Raw genomic sequence first — 24,281 nt, forward strand, 5'->3', positions numbered from 1 at the left:
AAACCATTGCTCTAGTTGCACTCATACACACGGCCATAAAGAAAAGTTTGCACACTGCCAAGCTCTCGGTTAGAGTCCACATGCAAAGGTATGGTATACCGTTAGACGAAATTGATGACAGCTGAAATGCCGTACTGTGTTCACACACAATAAAGCCGCCAAACATGTTATTATGCAACAGCATTAAGGGTCCCGTTCAGCAGAGAAACCGCCAGAGTTGTGGGTATAAGTGCTTGCGCCGTCATGTCGACAAAATTGGGATTGGTTTCGAGGGTCGTGACGTCACAACCACATGACCTCACACAGATAATTCAAACACCCCACAAAAGTCACACAGTAGAGCAGTGTTGATGGTACTACACAATTACTCATCCCAGCATCGTTACGTCATCCCAGCATCGTTACGTAGTCCCTCCAGAGAAAGAAAACAGAGGTGTTGAAAAGAAAAACGGTGGAGCTGGGACTCAAGCCGCTACCCCTTAACTATTAAGAAACAGTCATTAGACTTGGTTAAAGGAAGACCTTGCGTGTCTTGTGGTAAATAAATAATAATAATTAAAAAGATAGAGAAAACAAAAACAATAATAAAACAGAAAAATTAAATAATAATAAAAAACTGTCCGTGTCAACGAAGTGATATGCAAAGAGGACACTAGGCCAATGAACGGATCCATTAATGCTATCCTGCCATAGATGGAACTTAAGTGTGCAACAAATTTTTTTTAAAGGCAATATTTCAAAGCTGTCATTGCCACACGCAGATGGACAGGCATTGTCCTGAAGCATTGTTAGCCATGCAGCCTTTTTCGGTCGTTTCTTGATGCCAGCTCCAACACCTGAAAAAAATGAACAAAGAGGTTTGGTTTGGTTTTTAGGGGTTTAACATCCCAAAGTGACTCGGGATATGAGAGACGCCGTAGTGAAGGGCTCCGGAAAAATCGACCACCTGGGGTTCTTTAACGTGCACTGACATCGCATGGTACACAAGCCTCCAGAATTTGGCCCCCATCGAAATCGGACCACCAAGGCTGGGATCAAACCCGCGTCTTTTGGGTCAGCAGCCGAGCACCATAACCACTGAGCCACCGCGGCGATGAACAGACAAATAGCACACATAATGAGAACCCAGCTATGCATTTAATTGCTCCTTGCATATCATAAGCATTATCTTGTCACATTTGGAAGAGGAAATTTTTGAAACGATAAAAAAGCTGTTGTACCCAGGTTGCAAAATCTGGCTATTGCGACTATTAAACAAGGTGGTGGGTTCAATTCTTGCAAAAGAGCATGGCACCACTGAGGACTGCCTTTATTTATAATTCTCTAACAGAAAAACAAGCTGCCAGTAATAACAGCTGGCTTACGCTTAGCGGTATGACTTACCATCAGTACTGCACTTTCTACCACTTACCTTGAGTCACTGGTGCATCCTGAATGATTTCACATACGATGCCACAAATGCCTGGCTGCGTTATTTGTAATGCACTGGTAATCATTGAAGTAGTTAGGTGACAAGCTGCGTCCATCTGGTAGCAGGATATCGACACAAATTGAGTTTGCAAGCCCGGTTAACTAAAGGTATAAAAGTGTACTTTTTGAAGCGTCCAAGGTCATATGCAGACTGATCTTTGACAAGCGATGTGGGAGGCCAAGTAAAATGCAGAGCCTCTGGTTAGTTCGCTTCTTATCCGACATCCTTTGTTTCCAGCCATTCTGCTGTAATAAAACCAGTCAAACTGAAGTTCCGCAAATATATGGGCATAGAATATTGTTACGTGACGGCAAGCCGAAGAACTAGACGTTATGGCAGATGGTGATGCAATGATTCAATGGCTGTAGGCCTAGTACGAACGCTCCTGCCCGTGCCACTGCCCGCTTCATCGTCTTCTAGACCATCGCAATATTTTTAGAAACTTGGCAGTCATCAACAAATGCTGGATGCAACTGCTACAAGAATCTACGAGTCTTTCCTCACAACTTTGTAGCAGCACTGCGCCTTTTTCTCCTAGTGAGCTCCTAACAATTTGCAGACCTTTTATTGTTTTGTATCATTCTCAAGGCTTCGGCGGACCAACAAACCAATGGACATGAAAAAATCAAGGTACCGATATATAATGCATTCCTGCATTAAATGGATGGTGCAGCAGGTGACATTCTGAAAACACATTGTTAGCCTTCGAATTTTGCGCTCCACGCAGAAGAGGGCATGGAGGCAGGTCATTACCTCAAAGCAAAGCATCAGCTTTTAAAATTTTGTGCTTCAACTCTAGCAGTAAACTCTAGCTTGGACTCTACTTACTGCACACCTACGATACATAAATACATTATAATTTCTTGCTTTATACAGTTCTGATTTCACAGAAGCAACTTATGTTATGCGCATCATCATCCTCATATTTATTTCAACTTGCGGTACATTTGTTACATACAATTATCAGTTTTACAGAAGAAGGTCCTGAAGTATAACGGACCTCCTATTAGAAAATGGACAAATTTGTTGCTTCAGCTACAAAGCGGTTAGATTAAAGAGGAAAATAGAGGAATGTGAAATAAGAAACTTCAAGGCACAATGCTAATGAACTGTGCAACTGTAAAAGAAGTGTGCAGAAAGCTTGAAATAGAAAAACAATGCAGTACACGCATAGTATGAGTACAATTTGTTGAAGAATCGACACTGTAAGGCTAGCAGGGAAGGTAGGAGAAAAAATGCACTAGTCGGAGAAGCAAGACAGGATAGAAAAGTTTTCTACAAATAAGTTAAAATTATGGTGCAATTAGATTTCAGGTAGCAATGAATCCCACGCAGAAATGACTGAAAAGTATGCAATTTCTTTCTGTAATTAGTGCTGGCTTTTGGTAGTAGGTTAAGTTGCTCAGTAAGTCTAGTATTATTTTCGTAGAACACTTTTGATGACTCATTAACAAAAACAATATGGTTATTATGTGCACAAAAGATAAGCGATGCCAATCTGAGAGGACGCTGTAACTGTAAATTGTCGGGTTTGACGTCCGGATACAACACAGTCTATGTGAGATGCCGTAGCGAGGGGCACTGGAATGATTTAGAATACCTGAGGTTCTTTAATGTGTGCCAATGCCACACAGCACACGGCCCTTCTTGTATTCCACCACCACTGAAATATGGCCACCGCAGCCAGAGTCAAACCCACAACCTTTGGGTCAGCAGCCGAACACCAAGCCACTAGAAGAAGCCACCAGATCTCACCTACACCACCCCTGCTACACCACCGCCGACTTCAAACAGGTGACCACGAAGTCCTTATCGGTGCAGACGTCATGAGTTTGAATCGAGTGAAGCGATAAATTTAAAAAATGACTGAGTGAGTGAGTGAGAGTGAGTGGAGTGAGTGAGTGAGTGAGTGCGTGAGTGAGTGAGTGAGTGAGAGTGAGTGAGTGAGTGAGTGAGTGAGTGAGTGAGTGAGTGAGTGAGTGAGTGAGTGAGTGAGTGAACGCTTAATGAAGAGGAGTTTCTCAGCAATAAATGTGCCTATTGCTTCTGGGCAAACATCAGTCTAGCCAGCGAAAGCCACAAGATCGATATTTACCAAGAACAAAAATTGAATGGAGTGGTCCTTAGTGTACCGTTGAGCATCATTTGGATGTTATTGCAACACAGATAGTTACTCAAGAGATTTAACACCCAAAAAAGCCCAACTGAGAGTCTAGTCAGAATTCTTGAAATAAACTGAAATTCAAATTTTCAAAAGAAGCCCGTTCAAACACTGAAAGCATATAAACCAACTCATGCTAACTCAAACCTCTAAATGTAACCGATGTTTTCTGTTTTTTTTTTCTAGGGGATCTGAAAAATGATGCGGAAGGTGAAGCAGAATGGACTGCACCTAATTTTTTTTGCTTCTGTTGCAAATAAATGCTGGCAAACAAGAACACTGAAAGGTGACTCACAATGAGGTCTCAGCAGCTGAAATGCTGGTGAACTAGGAGCACGGCGAAACACTCGAAGCTTCTATAATGCACTCATGGTCACCTACTCACGCCTCCACTGCAGATGGGCGGTTCGTTGTCATGGTGTCCCCAATGTCACACGCAAACTACCCTCTGAGGGGGTGGCTTGAACAAATGTATCATTCTTACACAATCTTTATCGAATCACGCTATCATTCTTACACAATCTTTATCGAATCACGCAAGTCTGGAAATTGTCATCCCGGACTCATAGATTTCACTCCACTCCGAATATGCGATGTAGCTGTTTTGTCTGTGTGCCATGAAAAATTACAAAACATGTTAAACACCGACAGCGTTGACAACGCCCCCATCACCCGCATCAACTCCGATTCATATTCTCAATTACGTCGACACCTGTTTAGTTATACTTGTTACCCATTTGAAATAGCAATTCACAATTTTTGTAGCCACTCTTTAACTATTACTTCTTACTCAGTAACATGCCGGCTCTCTGAATATTTAGTGCAATCGCACTCAGCGCACTATGACAACTACTGTTAAAACATTACCTGTGAAGGCGTAATATGGTGGCGTGCTTACAGTTTTGCTACACTGCCGGTCCTTCAAGAAAATTTGTCATTCAAGACATGTCATAGAGTGCGTCAGTGCTTTGTTTTTAGCAACAATCCAATGTAATGTATATGAAAAAGAGCATGGCTTGCACTACAAAAAGGTTCATAACTGTGACTTCATCTTTGAATGCAATAAAAGAAAAAAAGCTACTTCAAACTCTAATTGCATTTTAAAGTAACTCTACCAATACAAAATCATTGATCACAGACCTGGCCATCACTCGAATTAATGGGACTTGATTTCACCGGAAACAGGCATTCTTACATCAATACAAACAAGACGCAGACTGTTGCTTTGCAGCAACGCGGTCCTCGTTCAAAAAGTATCCTCCTAGATTCATACCATACACAACAGCTTCCCTTAGTGCATCAATTAATGTGGTTCAAACACGTCACATGCAATGAAAAAGTAGATGTCTATGGGTGATTATTCTCTTTGTGGCAGTTCATTTGCAACCCTCAAAAAAAAAAATTTTTTTAAGCAAAAGTCTCACTGAATGCCTTTCATGCCTTGAACCTCCGCAAGTGGCTATTTACATTAGCAGTATGTGCAAAGGCCACGGGACACTGATGGCATCACTGTGGATTCTTGTTCATGTGTACGCGAAAGTGTCTTGTGAGGGCAGTCCTCTTTCTGAAGCGCTTGTTGCAGTGATCACACCGGTACGGCTTCTCACCCACGTGGATGCGAAGGTGATCAATCAGGGAGGTGCTCTGTGTGAAGCCCTTGCCACAATGCGTGCACCGGTATGGCTTCTCGCCCGTGTGAATGCGAAGGTGCCTTGTCAGGTGGTCGCTCCTTACAAAGTCCTGACCACAGTGGTTGCATCGAAAGGGGCGCTCTCCGGTGTGTGTCCTCTCGTGGCTCTTGAAATGAGAGCGAACGGCCGTGCAGTAGCCACACTTGGAGCACTGAAACCACTGCCTTTCTACTCGTGATCTCAGCAGTACACCTGCTGAGCCGTCATACTCATTCCCAGCAGCGCTGATGAAGCCTGCGCAGTGAAAGAAAGCATACGTGTTTCCTAAAATGTGAAGGATACTAAAGAAGGGTTAATGCATGGTGAAGATGCCATTACTCAAGCCTGTTTACACTGCTGGAATGTGCTGGAATGTGTGGCATCAAAATTCAGATAGTCAAAGACAAAATTGAGCAATTCAAAATTCAGTACAGGCAATGCAGTTTTGAAGTTAAAAAATTTTTTCCATTGAAGCAGACCTGCACTTCAGATCAATCATTTAAAATTCTGAAGACACTTATGCCTCAACTTAACGGTATGATGTTTGGTTTGGTTTATGAGGAAACATCCCAAAGCGACTCGGGCTATGAGGGACACCATAGAGGAGGGCTCTGGAAATTCCGATCACTTGCGGTTCTTTAATGTGCACTGACATCGCACAGTACACGAGCCTCCATCGAAATTCGATCGCCGCAGCCGGGATCGAACCCACGCCTTTCGGGTCAACGGCCGAGCTCCACCTTAAGGGTGCGACGAAGCCACGTCCCTTCAACAGCCTGGGGTCCTCCTTGCATATCACTTCGCAGACACGAGCAATGTTCTTTACTTCTATTTTTTACTTTTTATTCCCTTTAGTGACTTTTTAAAAATTATTTTTTCTTTCTTTACTATACAAAACACACAAGGTCTTTTCTCTAACCACGTCGAATGAATATGCCTAAATGGCCTAGGAGCTGCTTGTCTGACTTGCAATCCAAAGGTAATGGGTTCGATTGCCTCCTAATTTCCCCAATTTTTTTCTTTTTTCAGCAGAATTAATTTACTTTACATCCTTGCTTGTCATAAGGACATTTGAGTAATGCTACAAGCTCGTAACCACAATTTAACTCATGTTTTACTAGTTTTTGTTTTACACCTCAACATGTGACTTCACTCCAGAGCTTGGTTGCATGCTGCAGCCACCAGGATGCCACCCCTTTTTGAGCTCAACGAGACCCTTAATGCTGTTGTGTTAAAAAATAAGGTAGGAAATTGTGAGCAAAATGCTACAGAAATTCTCAGCTGTCCCATGGCTATTGACCACTGTTGTTCAGAAAGAGAAAGCAAGATGCAACAGCATGCCATATTACCATCTGATGAAAGAAACCTTTAAGATAATGAAAACTGTGTCAGAATCGATTCTATAGCAGCAAGGTGCCAACTGAAATTCTTTTCATTCACTGCGTCACTGCACTGCCATACATGATGATGATGATGTATGGTAGATGATGATGATGATGTATGGCAATGCACCATCAAATATGTGTCTTCGTAGCGCATGCAATGAATGAAAAGAATTTCAGTAGGCACCTTGCTGCTATAAAATCGATTCTGACATAGTTTTCAATACCTTGAAGGCTTCTTTCAAGATAATGAAAACTGTGTCAATCGATTCTATTCACTGCCATACATAGGTACATGTAAAGATGTTCTACGAATGAATACAGTGGCATCAAACGCACGAAAACAGTGTCGGCTGTCAAAATCTATTTTCTTCTTACCACAGGTGCTGCAGTGAGCATGATCTGACTATGAATAGGGCTTAGTGGGACACACTCTTGCCAATCATGCTTAAGCAATAGTTATACACACTGCATGCAAAGGACTCTGAGCCGAGACCCAATAGAAGCTGGCAGCAAAACACAGTAACAACTGGGAGAGAAATGAAGGACACACACAAAAAAGGATTATTTTCGAAATCACACATAAAGGGAAAAACGTCACCATATATACGAATGCGACACTAACAATTAATGTTTACGCAACAGATCATGTGTGCAAAACCGCCGTGGTACACAACTCAAAAGCAGAACAGAGCACATGAAACCACACAGGCGATATAGAAGAACTTGAAACAGGGAAGGCACAAAATTCCATTTTCTACTGTGCAAAGTGCAATGATGTGTTCTGCTCATGAGTTCCGTTCAAACATGCTTGTTATTGTTATTCTTCCTTTTGTGCACAGTGTACAATGACAAATGACATCAAACATGGGAAGAACTGTCAAGAGAATGACCATTCAAAATAAACATTACAAGCCACACAGGTTTACAAATCCACTAGCAGACTCATCAATTGGTTCGCTTTGGTTTATAGGGCTTAACGTCCTAAAGCAACTAAGGCTATGAGAGACTCTGCAATGGAGGGCTCCGGATAATTTCAACCATCTGGGGTTCTTTAGCGTGCACTGACATCGCACATTACACAAGTCTCTAACATTTGACCTCCATTGAAATGCCACCGCCACAGCCAGGATATAAAACATGTCACTCGGGTCAGCAACCGAGCACCATAACCACCAACACGGTGGCCTCACCTACTAACCTACCAACTACTAAAGCACTCCAGAAGAAGTTGCTAAGAGCACACATAGAAGCACTTGATAACCATTAATGAATAACCTACAGTCAGTTCAAGTTATTTCTAGATACTAGTGGGGACAAAAATTGCATAACATGCATTGCTTCACTTTCACACAAACAAGAGTACTCATTCTGCCATCTCATTACCATCTTCAATTCCAAATCTTTTACTGAAACTTTATCTAAAGACAGGCACGCATAACGAGGCACCTCAACTCAAACACAAGCGTCATTTCTCACGTCACGTCACGTCTGACCGGTCTGGTCGTCACAGGTTATTTTTTTAGCATGTGCAGCTGTTTTCGTGGCGATTTGTAGCATTGCACCTTTGGAATGGTTTGAAGTATGCCATAAGGAGGACACAGACTGAAATGGCCACCAAGTAACTGCTCCTGTGAATAAAGTGAAAATACATTACGGAAAGCCTGTATATGTAGGCAAGCAGGTAAAGCATCATGACACATGCAAAAAAAGCAAATACCGCAGTAGTCTTGCAGCAGTCTTGCCGCAGTAGTCTGTGTACATGCAGCGCACATTAGAGTGAATGCTGAGGCACTCTTTTCACAAGCTACACTGTAGCAAGGACAGCAGGCAAGCAACATTCGCTTGGAAATGAGAAATATACAGGTTGATGTGGCAAATGCTTGCACTTTGTCGAAAATGTGTGAAGACAGGCTTCCAACCTGAAAAACAAACAAAAGATAGAATTCATTTTTTCTAGCCAGCACTTTCCACTGTGCAAACGTATGCGCTATAAGAGACACAAAAGACAAACACACATGTTTCGTGTATGTGTATGTCTTTTGTGTCGTTTATAGCGCATATGTTTGCATAATGATCAACCAACTGGCCCCGGTTTTAGCTTTGCTGACTTTCCACTGATCCTGTAATTTTTTTTCCTGACTTTTCCTGCACAAACACAGAAGAGACAAACTGACAAGCCGTGGCTGTTTGGTGCAATTGTGGAATACAATAGAAAAAAGAAGTTGATAACTGCACTGTCCTTCGAAGGATCTGAATGCAATGATACATTTGGGCATAAAAAGAAAATTGGATTTCAGAGCCTGCTGAAAGATTTATATATGCATGCATTGCCCACTAGGTTCTAAGGACTACGTTACTTGAATACCACATATCCTTACAAAACAATTATTTTTCTCTTCACAGCATGAAAGATGCACAAATACAGTGCAAATTCAACACTCTTTTGAGATCAAAAGCATACAAAGAAGAAACTAAAACCTAATTTTTCACTGCCATATGCATAGTGTTACAGCAGTTGCAAAACATTTACTATGTCTTCGTGGAATACTACTGAGAAACTGTTTTGAACATGATGCACAGCCAACAAACACACACATAGCACCAGAAGGCAGCAACAGTGCTCAGGAAATGCCAAAACAAAAAACTTAATGCAATGATTAGGAACAGCTGTAAACAGAAAAGCCGTTTCGTAGTTCATTCTTCCCAACACTGCGAACTGCACCAAAACAAAAATGAAGATATTGCGGCCTTCTACGAGCCTGTGCCATTTCTCGCCTGAGACTGTTCGCATATACTGAAATTCACATATTCATTTGTATTAAAGTTAAGAGCACAAGTTAAATGCACATGCAAAGGACTCTGTTACACGATAGGAGAATCATAATCAGTCTGCCAAAGAAGCTGTTCATGAACATGGCCGCAGACACAGCACAAACAAGGCAAAAGGTTTAGGCACAAAAAGCACAATGAAGACAACCTTATTCCAAGGAACACTGTCTTGTAATACTTCAGAAACGAAACATCAAACACAATTAAAAACAAGAAAAGGAGACTGCTCCATACTTCATGGCTTGCTAGCGAGGTTCACGCCCAATACTGTAGGCGCACTCATACACATGGCAATGCAAAAATATTTGCGCAATATCTAGATGTCAGCGACAGTGTACATGAACTGTCGTGCCAATAATAATGTACAAACAGATGACAACTGAGGTGCCCCAGTGTGTCCGTGCACAAGACGTTACTTTGAACACTATGACTTCCAAACTTTACTCGGCCTATGAAGACATGGCAGCAGTTGTTTTCAAGCAGTGTTCGCCGGCAAACTTTAGCTTTGTCTTCTCGATGTCAGATACAATGCCTGCAAACATGGAGGGATGGAGTGTGCATGATGTTTCAACCTGCTATGCTTAACTGCTCCAAACATTTCACAGACAAAATCTCAATGTTTGTCATCGTTCTGGAAGGCCAATTTGTGAAGAAGAATGACAGATCTCGGCTTCTGAGGTTTCCAAGTGAGATAGTTCTATTTAAACTAAATGGCACGCTCAGTCACTATATATATGCACCTTTCAGGAGTGCCTTTTTCAGCAATATGATCTGATAAAAAGTCAAAGCTAGAACTTCTTCCCCTTTGGCAACATCGGCGTCACTGAATTCATCAGTGCATTCGTACAAGTGCATGGCACATATGCTGCCGCAACTACCTGCGTGTGTCACGATTTCTGCGGGAGTGATCCTTACTAAATTAATACTAGTTATCGTACAGCCCGCAGAGTATCTGAAATGGCCACGAGTGGCTGGGAGCACGAGAGCACTGAAGCAGTTGCGAATACTACTGAAGTTGCGAATACAGTTCGGAGCCCAGCGAATCGCGTGGTGTCGAGAGATGGCCGCACAGCTGCACCCGAATGTAAACAGAGCACTCAGTGACGTTCGCTCTTTTTGCACGGTCTTTGTGTCGTGCCGTAAAAATTAGCTGCAACGTTTGTCAATGCGCGCCGACGTTTGGCTCGACGCGCACAGCACTTTCTAGTTCCTTAAACACGCAGCAACAGATGTCAGTCGTCGGTGCCTGAAATTGTAGCTGGCGCCTGAAAAGCTTGTCGCAGGAACGCCGGCAACGCTCTTTCTTCAAAACTGTCTAGGCAGGACACACGCAGCAACGCAACGACACAACACATAGCTAATTGTCCTACCTTTTCCATTTTTGCGCCACCTATGCCACTCCTCAGACTTTGAAAAAAAAAAAACTTAACGTTTCAATTTAAAAAAAAGATATTTTTTTTTCTCATAGATGGCGCGACAGTCGGTTGGTATCAAAATACAGGCTAATTAGAGCGACAAATTTCGGTACTGTTTTTCATCGGGGATCTAGCCTTGCATCGAAACCCGAATAATCGGCATGGAAAATACAGCCACGACAGCCACAGCCGTGACAACTGCGAGTTTCGGCGATGGTTCAAGCTCGGAGGAAAGGTGCAAAGGTGCCATGCTTTGTGCCATGCTTTCTGCCGAGTTTAGGTTTTGGCCATGGTTCTGGCCCTTGCTCCTTGTGTAGTTGCAGGTTGAATGAAAAAAAAAAAAGCACATACGCGGAAGCTTGCGCCACAACAGCAGCTTGCCCAGTGCTCGCGTTTAGTGACAGATATTACGGGCTCTCCACTCGAAACAGGTAGCCTGGAGTGTAGCTCTGATCAGCTGAACTAGCTTGTTGACATCTATTCAACTGGCCATGTGATACGCTCGTGACTGTTACCTCGAAGCCACGCACAGCTAAAGCTACCTGCGCCACCAAACACCTACCTGTGCCACTAAACACACGTCCTTCTTGTGTGGTATCCCGGTCGCCAGGGGAAAGAACTGCGAACGAACGGACCCATTTCTTAAGTGAGGAAGACAGCTCGAAGTAGAGCACCGAGACGGACAGATGAGCCATTAGTAAGGTGGAAAGTTGGGCGAGTTGAATCTTATTCATGAAGTTAGCTCCAAAAACGAGGACCAAAGTAGGAGAAAAGACACAACACGAGCGCTTTGTTGTGTCTTTACTCCTACTTTGGTCCTCGTTTTTGGCGCTAACTTCATCATGAGATGAGCCATGCACCGCAAATACAGAAAGAAGGCAGAAAAAAAATCTGCGGCAATTTCTTTGCCTCCCTCCTCCTTTCCGTTACCTCACTCGCCGCGAATGAAATCTGCTCGCATCAGACTAGCCTGAATTCCCTAAGCTCACTTAACCTAGCTCTACAGCCACACTGGTCTCCCCTGCTGTCTGGATTAGAGATCTAAAATTCAGGAAATTTCAAATGGCTGGAAAAAAATCGTTTCTTTTCAGGGTTTTTTATTTCATAAAAAATTGGAAATTTTGCAAAACGTGGCAAAAACAGATTTATTTGCTGTAGAATAAGGATCGATAATGTGCCGAAGTTAAGGCAAGTGTGCAGATATAAATGTCATATTTGTGAAACGAACTTTTTGCTCTATTGCACCGAGAAAGGGAACATGAAAGCTGCCCTAAAGTCACTGCATATCGGACTCTGAATCACCGTCGCTAGATGCGGCACTACACACAGCAGCATGGATTGAAGTTGTGTTCACAGCTAGGTTTGACTGTACACACACAAGCTTTCGAACGCATGCTCCTGAAAGCCTGTTGCGAAGCCTTGTATGGACTTTTCCAAAATGTGACCAGTTTCGTTCACAGTTGGCGGGTGATGGTGGTATCTGCAGCAGTCGGCAAGCCGCAGGAGTTAGCGGCTGGTTGGTGCAAAGGCCTTCCACCAGGTAAATGGTGCCACATGCTTTGCGGAGTCCCATACCCCTGTCCTGGACCAAATTCCTGTGGACGTCCTGTACTCTGCTGTGTTGGAAATCAGTTTACCTATGTCCAGTGAAAGCTGTCCTGCTTGCAGAGATATCCACTCAAAGCTGTCAGCATTCTGCGCATCGTCCAGATGCTTTCCTCTGAACCTTGCATCCAGCAAATTAGCAGCGATGTGGACTGGTTGCGAACAAAGCTTTTCGCGCCTGCTGATGATTTCTTTCGCTCAAATCTGTTCTGCACTTGCGCGGAGGTCGCCAAGTTTGCTGTGAGTTCTGTTCTAATGGAATGGAAGGCTTCTGGATTGTTGGACAGCAGAGCGTTGCCTGACTCTAGTCTAGTAGACACCAGCAGATGTCTCGTCAAACATTTGGCCTTTGGAAATCCATGCTGAATACTGCACTACTTGCATACTGCACACTTTGTTGCGCCAGTGGGCGTTTCGCGCACAGAAAAGTGTTTCCAAGCGTTTGACCGCGGGCGAACCATTGCCACGACTAGAACCGTCTACCAAGTGGCATGTGTTCTGAGTACTCTTTCTTACGTTTGTTTTGTCAGAGTACAGATGGCAGAGTACAATACAGGCCGTAGTAGTTAATGGTTTCGCTTGGTTTCGCCTTTTGCAAAAATTTTTTTTCACGCATTTTGTAGAAGAGAGTTGTCTGCACTAAAAATTTTAATTTCACAGTTTTGATGCCTTTCCACGTCTTGTCTTTTTTTTGCACGCTCAAAGTCTGGCACTCCTTGGCCAGTCCCTCCCACCCGGTCCCAGTGCCAGGCTGCTGGCATGCACAGAAATCTTCCCAGGGATGGAGCTTCCTGACCCACTGACACGACATAGCTGACTGGCTGTGGCCGCGGTAGCTGTGGATGCCTGAAAGAATCTGACCAATAGCCATTTATAATCTTTTACACATACACACACATGCTGCAGGAAGGAGGGTGCGAGTTTGAATAAGTCACCGGAAAGAACTCACCAACTTTCTAGTGCAATTGTGGATTCCCTGCTGCATGTGGATGTGTAATATTTGGCTCAGATTGACAACACAAACAAGCAACTGAGCTGTTATACACCAAGCTCTAAAAGTATTACAAGACCCCTTTGAACCTGATCGTGTTGAATGTTTTTCATTATTCACAGATTGCTGGGTGAAGCTGGTGACAGGGCGAAGACATGACTAATAGGGTGTCATGCTTTATGCACCCTTTTACTGCGAAAGTAGTGCTGCTGTACCTCTGCCCTGAGATCTGCTGTCTGTTGAAGTAAAGTCTCCAATCCAAGTGGGGAGCCTCTACCTCCACCTTTTAGAAGCTCCACTGACTACCCACCCACCCAATTCTACTCTTCACAAGCTACACCCTCCACAGAGCACCTCACCCCCCCCCCCCCCCCCCCACCTGCCACCCTTGACTCATGTTAGCATATGCTTCGTGTTTTTGCTACAGTGCGCCCTCTTCTGCGATGCAGGCTTTGTTGCCGCATGTTATAGCCCTGACCTGGCTCTTGGTAAACATTCTTGAGGAAAGGGCAGCTACTACGGTGCCCTCTGTACTGCTGCACCACGCTGCACTTCATCCCAAGAGAGTACTAACTGGTGAGGAGATGCACTAATGTGACGACTTCGTACAGAGCAGGCATCTGGTGATGCACCTTTGCAGGCACATGGGCAAGAAGCCATTCCACAGTGGTCATTTGTCCCCCATGGCATTCGCAGATAAAGTAGGACGCATTATACCTTTGCACATAAGCACAGCTGAAAAGTCTTTCAGGTGTTGCTTTTGCCCCATTTCATTTAAGTGCAGGACTCTGGTGAACCACCAGGAAAAAAAAGATAAAAAAGAAGCATGCAACATTTTCCACTGCTGCATAAAGTTTTCGCATCTTCTACTGACCTCCAGCAAGATAAGCATTGTCAGCAGCATTTATGCAGGAGGTACGCCAGTCCAGCCATATTGGTTTTCTTCAGTGAGTTCCTGTTATAGGTCTGTTACATTAATGTTACATGTGTCAGAAAAATTTATACTCCGTTCAGTTCCTCCTGTTACAGTAGCTTCAAGCTGAAACCAACCTTCACACTATGGTCCTGCCTTTTTTACCTATCTTTCTTCTGATATTTTGCTTCTGGTGTTGTTTTAACACTATAAGAATGTATTTAAGGTCTATGATCACATTCTTGGCCCTGAAATTTTTCTGTAGCCCATGCTCCTTATTGCAAACATTGTGTATTTTGCTTCTAAATACAATGTCATTCTGCTAAACTACCACGTCATGAAAATTTTTTGCATCAGTTTTGGCTATCTGTTTTTCGAATTAATTAAAGCAAAATAAAACAGCATGCAGCTTTGTTTAGGTTTATGGGAAATATTTTATTTGATCGCAGCCCACATTGACTTCTTATATTGATGCCTTGATACTGAAAACTTATTTTCTGTGCTTTATTTTTCTTGCATATATCATTATGTGCAATCTGGCAGTTTATAAATTGTCTTAAGATACTTGTTTTTTGAATCAACTATTTGCATAACGATCCATGAAAACTTACCTTCTTGCTACTCTTATGTGCCTCTTAAATGGTTATGATATATGCGACCTTTGACCTCTGATGTTCCAGTATTAAGGCGAAAGCCTTTAATGCCTCATACTGTCGTTAGCAGCCATGTCGGCAGATGTGTCCGCGTTTTGGTTATGTGCCTTATATGGGCATATGCCAATCATTACTTAATCAATACTTAATTGATGGCATTCGAATGATATCAGAATGCGTTTTAAGGCATTCTATGATAATTGCATGATAATTAATGTCTAATTGAGTAGTGATTGTTAAGCAATTAGTCTAATTAACCTTTCTAGTCAGACCAGATAAATAAATAAAACTGAGTAGGAAATTGGTCGAGTTGGGGTATCAAACCAGGGGAGACGAGCACGCTAACCACTCCACCATGCCAGCTCAATGGTTTGGAATGAACAAAGGTGCGTCTAGGGAATACAGTGTCTTTGTTCACTCCCATCTTCCTCCCTTCCCGTTATGGGGAGGTTCAGGTGTCCACCGAGGTAGTGGAGACAAATACATTTCCTTTCCTCAAAAACCAATTTACCGTCAAGCAAGGCATAGAGCCGAACGGGCGATGGCGTTCTGTGGACTCCCTGGCAGTGTTGCAAGACGCTGTTTCGTTCCACTCTTAGAGGCGAAGCTTAACATCTTAACCACACATCAGTGACACAAGCAGCAACACTGCGCTTAAGGCTTTCGCCTCACCGCACTTTAGGTCAGCAAAGTGCCCCCCTGAATTTTTTGTTATGATGTGATGAGTGCAAATGTATTAGTGCCGTATCAAGGCATTATTTTTAGATAATAGTTGTTAATTTACATTATAAACATATCTTCTGCACTTGTGATAACAGTTATAACTGTGGCTGAAATCTGGTAAAAATGGAAGTTCCGCTGACTTATTTAAGAAGTCACATTAGTGATGTTTTTGCCCTGTTCACTTTTCAGTGTTTTTTGCTTATGCTTGATGTCTTATGTGACTTTGCACCACCTACGCAGGAGGGAAGGGAAAAGACGGCTGTGTTGACTATGCAAGTTATGTCCTCGTCAAGCGGCACGTGAGAATACATGAAGAGGGTTCCTTCTTGGCTTGCCTTTCCAGACAATTTTGATTTCACCTGTGCCCTGATCTGTTTTGCCACCATCTTTAGTTGTGTGCAGCGAGTGGTGTCCTTTAGTTTCAGGGTGTCGAGAGAGAGTTGAGTTACATGTCCTGCCTGTCCTTGATAAAATTTTCACAAATTGTGTGCGTACATCATCCACTTGTGCATGCATTTTTGCCTCGTTTTGTTTTTAGCTTGTCCTGAGTGCTGTTTCACAGCTTCACAGTAAGAACGTTGTGTTTTAGTGCCATTATTTATGTTTTACATTTGTCAGAGGGCTGCCTGTTACAACATAGCTTTATGGTCCTATAAATTTTAAGAAGAGCAGTGTTTCTTATCTTGCTGTTAGTCAGGTCACTGGGCCTGCATTTTGCTGTGATTGGAGGCATAATTTATTTGATCCAGTGGTGTGCCCTTGTAATGGTTTTGTGCAATTCATACATTGTTAAATGGATGTTCTAGTGGAGCCTCACTGGCTATTGAACACATACTGGTAGTCACCAACAAACAACTGAAGCACTAGCACAGTTGTTTCTGATGGTGTTTCATTACACAAGAGGATTGTTTGCTAATTTGCTGGTTTAAATTACTTATTGATTTATAAGTGCAACAAAGAAACGCGAACAGAGCGGAGCCTAGGCGCTCTGCTGTTCTCATTTCTTTTCATCATGTTTTTATTTCGGTGGTAACAGCAAAATGCTAGAGTCATCTGTGGTGCATTCTAAGACGACTGTAGAGTCTTTTTCTTACCACCCAGGTAAAAGCGCGATCAAAAGAAATTTGAACAGCAGAGCGCATAGGCGCCGCATTGTTTGCGTTTCTTTCCATCGCGATAGTACAGCTCGCACAAAAAGGTGTTATACAATATTGGCAGTGTTACCATTTGAAAAAAGGCAAGATTACCCACATTGATGAAATAAAGGTGTGTGTAGCGCTTGGATCGCTACTAGAAATTATAAGTCCATATGCATGCCACACTGGGTTTGATGCAGCCTGGATAGGTGGCACTGGTGTTGCACGCAGCCATAGCTCTTGTTTTCCGTGGTGTTTCTGTGCTAAAAATTTCTGTTGCATGAATGTGCAGAAAAAGTTAGCAATGACCAATGCTTCCATGCTGATCAAATCTGAGGAGTGTATTTTGTGCACTTTTTCCTCTTGAATAACACCGATTGAAAAATCATGCAGTGACTCTCATTATGTGCAGACGTCAACTCAGTCACGATGTTGCAGCCAATGTTTTCAGTGAAAACAAGCTGCATGTGGCCCACGATGTTCATGTGTGCTGTGCCCCACCTTTAAAGTGAATTATTTTGCAGTTCCAAACTCTTGTCTATATTCATCAAACACCTTTGGTATATACATGTGTGCTGGCAATATGCTAGTCCAAGCATGTCATTAGAGTTGTGAGCGCAGTACAATGAGGTAATGCTTGGAAGGCAGGGATGCCGTTAGTTTGTGAAAAAAAAAAAAAGACAGACATGAACTGTGAAGCTTCGGCCCTTTTGCATGCACTACTGTCGTAATACTATAGCAAATGGCTCGTAACCAAGCCTTTGTAATTGAGCGCTTTCCCTGCTTGCTAGCTCACAACCTGAAAGTCATTTGAGTTCTTGCTAGAAAAGACGGGCATGTGGCGCATATTTCAGTGGAAATTCACCATCTTTCTTGGTGCAGACTACTTCGGCACACCTTGGAGGCACTACTTACCACCAGGCGAAGAGTCCGACTTTGAAGGACCACTGCTTTTGTCCTCCTTCGACAGCTTTCCCACGAGTCCCGACAGCCACACGACAAGTGACCAGGGGACGCAGACGGGTGCTGATTTCTTGCACCCTTGCGGCATTTGCGGCCGGCGCTTTGAAAAAAAGAACGTCATGGTCAGGCATGCTCGGCTCCACACAGGCGAGAAGCCATTCCATTGCCACCTGTGTCCAATGACTTTTGCATTTAAATTTAACCTGACTAGCCATCTGAAAGTTCACACTGGTGAAAGGCTGTTCTTCCAATGCCGCTTTTGTCCGAAGGCATATTTACGCAGGTCGAGAGTAACGTATCATGAAAAGGAAAAGCATTTAAGCGAGATCATGAATAACACTTAGGCATCATCTACAGCCTCGCTTTAGTGGTCGCATCTGTAAGGCTAGGTTATTTCCTCATTGACATAGCCTGTTTGGTTTCATGCCCCTATATTGTTTGTGCCCTTGTACCAATATACCTGATAAAATATCTCTTCTGGATTATGTTAACAAGTTTTATCTATCAGGTAATAAAGCTTGATCCTCAAAAATGCTACATCCATATCCAACATTGCCACGACTCACTTAAAGGTGCGCTAAAGAGGAATCTGAACTTGTCTTTTAACGATGGGAACTCAATCTGCACATTCCGAGCATTCTTAGAAACTTGGAATTATTGTCCTGTGCAGCCAATTTCCCTAATTTAAATCCAATTAAGTGTGTCCCGGCTCCCGCCTTCTTTTGAACCCACCGCTGAAGGTAGTAGGAGTCAACTAATGCATGGAGTGCCTTGCTGGCAGTCACGTGGCAGCTTCGCTTTTGCTTTTATTTTGTTTTTAGATTTTCATGAATAAATAGATACAGTCAAAGACTACATAGCTACAAATTAGGCCCATGGAAGTAAAAATTCATGTGTACTCTTTGCTTTCGCTTATCGCTACATATCGCTCCGCTGATGGCAGACTGGCAAGCCGCCATGGGACTGGCTTAAAGGTTGATTGACTGCTCCTACCATCAATGGTGAGTTAAAAAAAAAAAGGCGGGAGTCGGGATGTTTAATCCAATTTAAATAAGGGAAATCAACAGCTCAGGACAATAATTCCAAGTTTTTAAGAATGCTCGGAACGTGTAGATTGAGTTTCCACGGTGAAAAGACGAGTTCAGATTCCTACATAGTGCACCTTTAACTCTAACTACATTTATGCAATTTTGTATTTATGCTTCCAGTGTTATCATATCGACGTATCATGATCAGTGCGAAGCCTTGTACCATATTTTCTGGTCTATAAGTCGCACCTGTGTATAAATTGCACCCCCTTGCAAATGCAGTTTTTCCGAAAGAAATCACACATAATTAAGTCACATCAGTATATGAGGCATTTTAGGATCACTTCATCAGAGAGCGTGACGAAAATGCACGCTTGCAGCAGCTACAGTGCACAGATCATTCTCTAATTGTGGCCAGGGTGCCTTCTTTTCGCGGTCTACTTTTTTGTTGGCTTATTGTCCGGAACACTCTTGCGGCTTTGCACTAGTCTCGTTAACCCCTCTTGCTCTGCACAGAAAAGTGTCCCGTCTGTGTCTGTTTTTTAAAATTTACAGCATGAACTCTACTCTTAAAGATGCATTGATCACAACACCAACATATGTTTCATCCCGCATCGATCACTCACGGAAAGTTGGCGTTCCTCGCTGCCGGACAACATCCTGCATAAATTCCTTTATTCCAAAAACATCGTCGGAGTGGAACCACCTACCACCACATATTGTAGCTGCAAAGGACGTTGATGAGTTTAGGACACTGTTGTCACTACAATATGGCTTACCATAGCCTCAATTGGTTCACTTCGTTTTGAATATTGTGTATTTAGCTCTGTTCCTTTTTTTTCGTGTGCACTTTGTTTTATTAATAGCCTTCTGCCATCGTACCGTTCAATGTTTCTACGAATGGTGATGTTCTAGTTCATATCTTTGTGTTTACTTGCAACGTTTTTCGACTGTTTTTGTGAATTTATTTTTTTCGGTGTTGGTATTCCTAATTATTGTATTGTTTCGCTTTTTTGAATCCTGTATTTTCTTGCAGCTAGTTTTCTTTTTGCAATCATACGTATAATTTTTTGTAGGCATGTCTATGTATGCGTTACCCCCCTTTTTTGTAATAGTTTCATTTTATATCTATGTACCGCTCCCCTCAGTAATGCCCTGGGGGCCATGAGGGTATCAGAAATAAATAAATAAATAAACAAATAATTTTTGGCTCACGTTGAACTGTCTCTCTGCTGCCCGGTTCCCATTCTCCAACGCACATCTAACTTCACGTAACTAGAATTTTGCATTGTAGCTCCTTCACCTCACAGGCGGCATCATGTTGATGAAGAGTAACATACAACATGTGCAAAGCCAAACAGATTTGGCACCAAATATGACACTTCCAAGAATATGGCTGGACTGATTTGGCACCGCAATCAGTCCGGGAGATTATGTAATTCTACCCATTAGATAATATTTTAAAAACTCGATTTTTTTCCTCTTTTGCGGATCAATTTCTTTTCAAACATAGTTGCTGGGCACAGCAAAAGATGATGCACGGCAATGTGCCATTTTGCCGTACGCAAGTCGCATGGTCTTGAAAGATGTACTGGCAAAAAATTCATGAAAGAGCTGTGACTTATACGCTGAAAAATACGGTTTGCTAATCTTTCCTGCCAAATCCATATGCATCATTTTATCCAGTAACAAAACGCTCACTTTCTAAGGCTAACTAAAACAAAATTGCTTATGGTATGAAATTTCTACTCCAACACAGATAGTTAAAGTAAACACTCTCTAAGATACTGGTACAGAATATGTGTAAGTGCATCAGCAATTGCTGCCAAAGAGCACCCAACATAAAGCAAAGAGCACCCAGCGTTCAGTACCCAACGTAAACTCAGCAGCCATTACTATAAGCCTAACCAGGTGCAAGTGTTATTGCATATGAGCTCTGTTTCATATCTCTTGTGTTTCACATATATAAGTGGCACTAACTGCCTAACTATAGCACAAGAGGCTGTTTATTACACTTACTATTCAAACAACTGTGTCTCAGCGACTTGTCTCTTGCACACTGTACAATGCTTGCCTCTCATTGTCAGTACCAAGTACAATCCCGCTATGCTATGCAGCATTGTAAGTTCATTACCTTGACGTGTTCTGGTGAGAGATTAAAGTGGAGGTATGAACACAAAGAACTGTGTCTTGTTTATTTCTCAACAAAACCCTACTAGGTGAATTATTATCAGTGGATTGAGGTGAAGGTCATGCCTTGTGATTGATAGGGTTCATGAGCTGTGAACTTGCCCTCCAAATGACACACTCACAAGCAGCGACTAAAAGACTGGTTTGTTCTGGGTCAGTCGTCACGGCTGCATTTCAATGGAGGGAACACAAAAAACACCCGTGTGCTGTACAGTGTCGTTGCACGTTAAGAACTCCAGGGGGTCTAAATTAATCTGGAGCTCTCAACCACAACGTCCTTCATAGCGCACATGTCGCTTCGGGATGTTAAAGCCCTAAATTTACAAATTATTATTTATTTTCAAAAGAAAGTGGCAACACAACACTGACGCTATTACGGTAATGCAAACAATGGAGCGGAGCTGGGCTGATGGTCCAGTCCTGTGCTCCTTTTAGTGCATGTTGTACACACTTTTCAGTACCACAACAGACAGAGTACTGTCAGAGAATATTGAGGCACTTGTGGAAGGACTGGGAGCAGCAGCAGAGGCTCAGCAAGAATTCTCATCAGCCACCAAGTCCTCCTCCTCTTCACTCCCACTTTAAGCAGCAGCCAGTTGGGTTGGCACACATAACACTGCTCCACTCTCCAAAAGACACATCGTCCTGATGTGCTGCTGGACACATCTAAAATGTGTGTAGCTTAAAAAGAAAACACACGGTGCTATTGGTCACACTACAAAAAGCAACTGGCCTTTTTCCGCGATGCTCCTGGCAGACAAAATGAGACTAGATGCAGCGTGGTGTTCCATTCGAGAAATTTTTCCTTTTTCAGGGAATTTAAGAAGGAAAATTTGGCAGAAAGGGAATTTTTACGGAGTTTGAGAGTACTGTGAGGACTACAACTGTCTCACTTTCCTTAAATTGGAAGAGTTTTCAAGCTGTTTCAAGGAAGAAGGGTCTGAAATAGAGATTTTTTGGTCTAGTGAAGAGAATTTTTCGTGACGGCATGGAACATTGCTGAGCAGGTCATCTTTGATCCTTTGCTATAAAAGCGCAGGATATTCAAATTAATCTATAGTTCAGAAGGGTAGCGGATCGGGCTAGTTGGTGCAGATTTGACATTTTTCGAAGCGCTAAAACAACAAGGACGCAGAGGGAACAGACAGGGATGAGCGCTCGTCCCTGTCTGTTCCCTCTGCGTCCTTGTTGTTTTAGCGCTTCGAAAAATGTCAAATCTATAGTTATTGGTGCAGGATTGTCGCCATCTTTTCGCCCCTTCTCTGTCTTTCTGTTACACTGCTGCACTATATTCAGTTTTTTCACAACCGACATGAACCATGTGAAACAGTGCTACTATAGCCTTAGCTGGGCACAGTACTAGCAACAGGGCTGATGTCATCATACTTTTTAGTGTGAAAGCACTTCTAGTCGCACTGTCTGGGTTTGGGCGGTGTCTGTGTGAAGCCTCTGAGTGGCAAGTATATAACTGGGTCACTGGGTCAGTGGACACCTCAATGGCACTGTGAGTAGGGGGCGGCATCCACCTACAAATTGAGGCAGTTATGCACCTTTCCTTTTCAAAAAACCAGGAAAGTTGCATAATTGGCTCCCTGGATCAATGGACACCTCAGCCGCACTTTGAGGTACGTGGTAGTGGTGTCCACCTGAAAAACTCCGTGCTTTTGCACAATATTTTGGGCGTAGCACTGCTAAACTGCCAGTCATTTTTAATGTTTTAATGTAATAATTGCAGCTTTATTTGGAGTGCCAGATAATTGCTAGATATTTTATCCCTTTCATATACCACAGCTTTTAGCACGATAGCACTGAGGCTCTCAATCTGCAGAAATTGCGGCATCGGCGTTGTCGGCGTTGTGAGCAAAAAACCGGGTGGCCCTTTTGCCACCTAGGTCATGTGACCTTGTGATGTCATCACAACCACCTGGTAGGGAGCAAACTGCCCACCATGGCAGGTGGCAGTTAAATTAATGATTTGTCATGAGAGGTTGGCAACCAACGTGAGTCTCACAAACCCCAACGGTGGCCGTGTTTGAAACTACACCAGGAGTGGTATGAGGACTCCCGATTAGGAATATAAAGTACAGAATGACCAGTTTCGCATATATGAGCATGTAGGCAGAACCTAGGTGAAGTGATACACAAAGAGAACCCCAGGCTTCTGAAGGGAACCATTAATGATATATTGTGCTGTACCCTTAAGTTTTTCAGTGTTCCCTGCAAGACCTACAGACATTCAGGATGCAAAGTTGCAGTGTCACAAGAGTAGTGGCTGCAGTACTAACAAACTGCTTGCTTATGTGAAAAGTGTTACTACTGTCATTATGTTTCATTTCAGTACTTATTTATATCACTAGTTTTTTACTCAGGAGCCTGAGCATGTGACAGTGTTTTCACATTTTTGGGATGCTCATGTTCGTTTTTCATTTTTATTTTATTTGTTTTGTTTCTGCTCAATAGTGTTAATTTATAAACCAAGATTGTTACATTTGTGAATGTTGCGTAGTCCGATACATGGTCCGCACTTTTCTGCCGGCCCACCCACAGATACTAAGGTGCTTAGGTGCCGTCAGGAAAAAAATATGTACAGATAACCTAAAATAAAGTTATTATTATTATTATTATTATTTCCAAAAGAGTAGTTGTTGGCCTCAAGGGTGGCATAGTTGCAAGAGTTTTAGGAGGGAAAGTGGAGAGTTAAAAAACTGCTACAGTATGTTAGAGGCTTTCAGAATCTCTTGCAGTTAGTGCTACAACTTCATAACACTTCATGACTGCTGGTTCTACTGTATCAGCCAGATATCTTTATGTTGTGTACAAGACCATGGTACAGGACCTCAGAACTGTGTGGGCTAGAAAAATGTAACTGGCAGTAACTGCGTATGGAAGAGCTAAAGGCATAAAAAGCATTACTAATGTAAGTGAAATGTAAACACATTTCATAGATGCCTGATGTGCAAGCTTACGTTCACCATGTCAGAAATCATGCCCTCTTCCTTGGGAATACTGAACAACTGATGTAGCTTGACATCTGTCATCTGTGAATGAGGAATTTGAGCAGTTCTCCATATAAAAATTACATGAGTTGTGAAAGCATGCGGCATACATTTCTGTGTGACTTTCCGAAGAGAAGGCTGTGACAAGGTGG

The 24,281-nt window shown here is 42.8% G+C and overlaps 1 protein-coding gene and 1 long non-coding RNA gene across 6 annotated transcripts; one reads left to right on the top strand and one right to left on the bottom strand.

Moving 5' to 3' along the window:
- Positions 1-2,396: 2,396 nt before the first annotated feature.
- LOC149335310 (uncharacterized) lies at positions 2,397-11,718 on the bottom strand. 4 transcript variants are annotated; one of them, XM_089551994.1, is made up of 3 exons: positions 11,494-11,718; positions 8,405-8,606; positions 2,397-5,557 (listed from the first exon to the last, which is right to left on the bottom strand). In XM_089551994.1, exons 2-3 carry the CDS (start codon positions 8,523-8,525, stop codon positions 5,139-5,141), a joined length of 540 nt encoding a protein of 179 aa, XP_089408120.1. In that variant the 5' UTR covers positions 8,526-8,606; positions 11,494-11,718; the 3' UTR covers positions 2,397-5,138. The 4 variants fall into 4 exon arrangements, 2 of the variants coding, with proteins under 2 accessions (XP_089408120.1, XP_089408119.1); XM_089551993.1 differs by lacking the exon at positions 11,494-11,718 and having other exon boundaries at positions 8,405-10,667; XR_016284047.1 differs by lacking the exon at positions 11,494-11,718 and having other exon boundaries at positions 5,417-5,557; positions 8,164-10,667.
- LOC149335311 (uncharacterized) lies at positions 11,079-20,164 on the top strand. Of its 2 annotated transcripts, XR_016284049.1 has the most exons (3): positions 11,079-11,174; positions 12,392-12,471; positions 13,242-20,164. It is a non-coding gene; the product is annotated as an uncharacterized LOC149335311 (long non-coding RNA). The 2 variants fall into 2 exon arrangements; XR_016284050.1 differs by lacking the exon at positions 12,392-12,471.
- Positions 20,165-24,281: the final 4,117 nt, after the last annotated feature.

The sequence above is a fragment of the Amblyomma mixtum genome, chromosome 7 (genome assembly GCF_055824585.1).
Source record: "Amblyomma mixtum isolate Tamu chromosome 7, ASM5582458v1, whole genome shotgun sequence".
NCBI classification, from domain to species: domain Eukaryota; kingdom Metazoa; phylum Arthropoda; class Arachnida; order Ixodida; family Ixodidae; genus Amblyomma; species Amblyomma mixtum.

What these genes read in the sequence shown, in the direction of transcription:
- LOC149335310 (XM_089551994.1), bottom strand. Translation starts at nt 8,525, where the DNA reads ATGTTGCTTGCCTGCTGTCCTTGCTACAGTGTAGCTTGTGAAAAGAGT. An exon ending in ACTGCTGCAAGACTACTGCG is followed by an intron (nt 5,558 to 8,404) that starts GTATTTGCTTTT and finishes TTCACTGCGCAG; the next exon opens with GCTTCATCAGCGCTGCTGGG.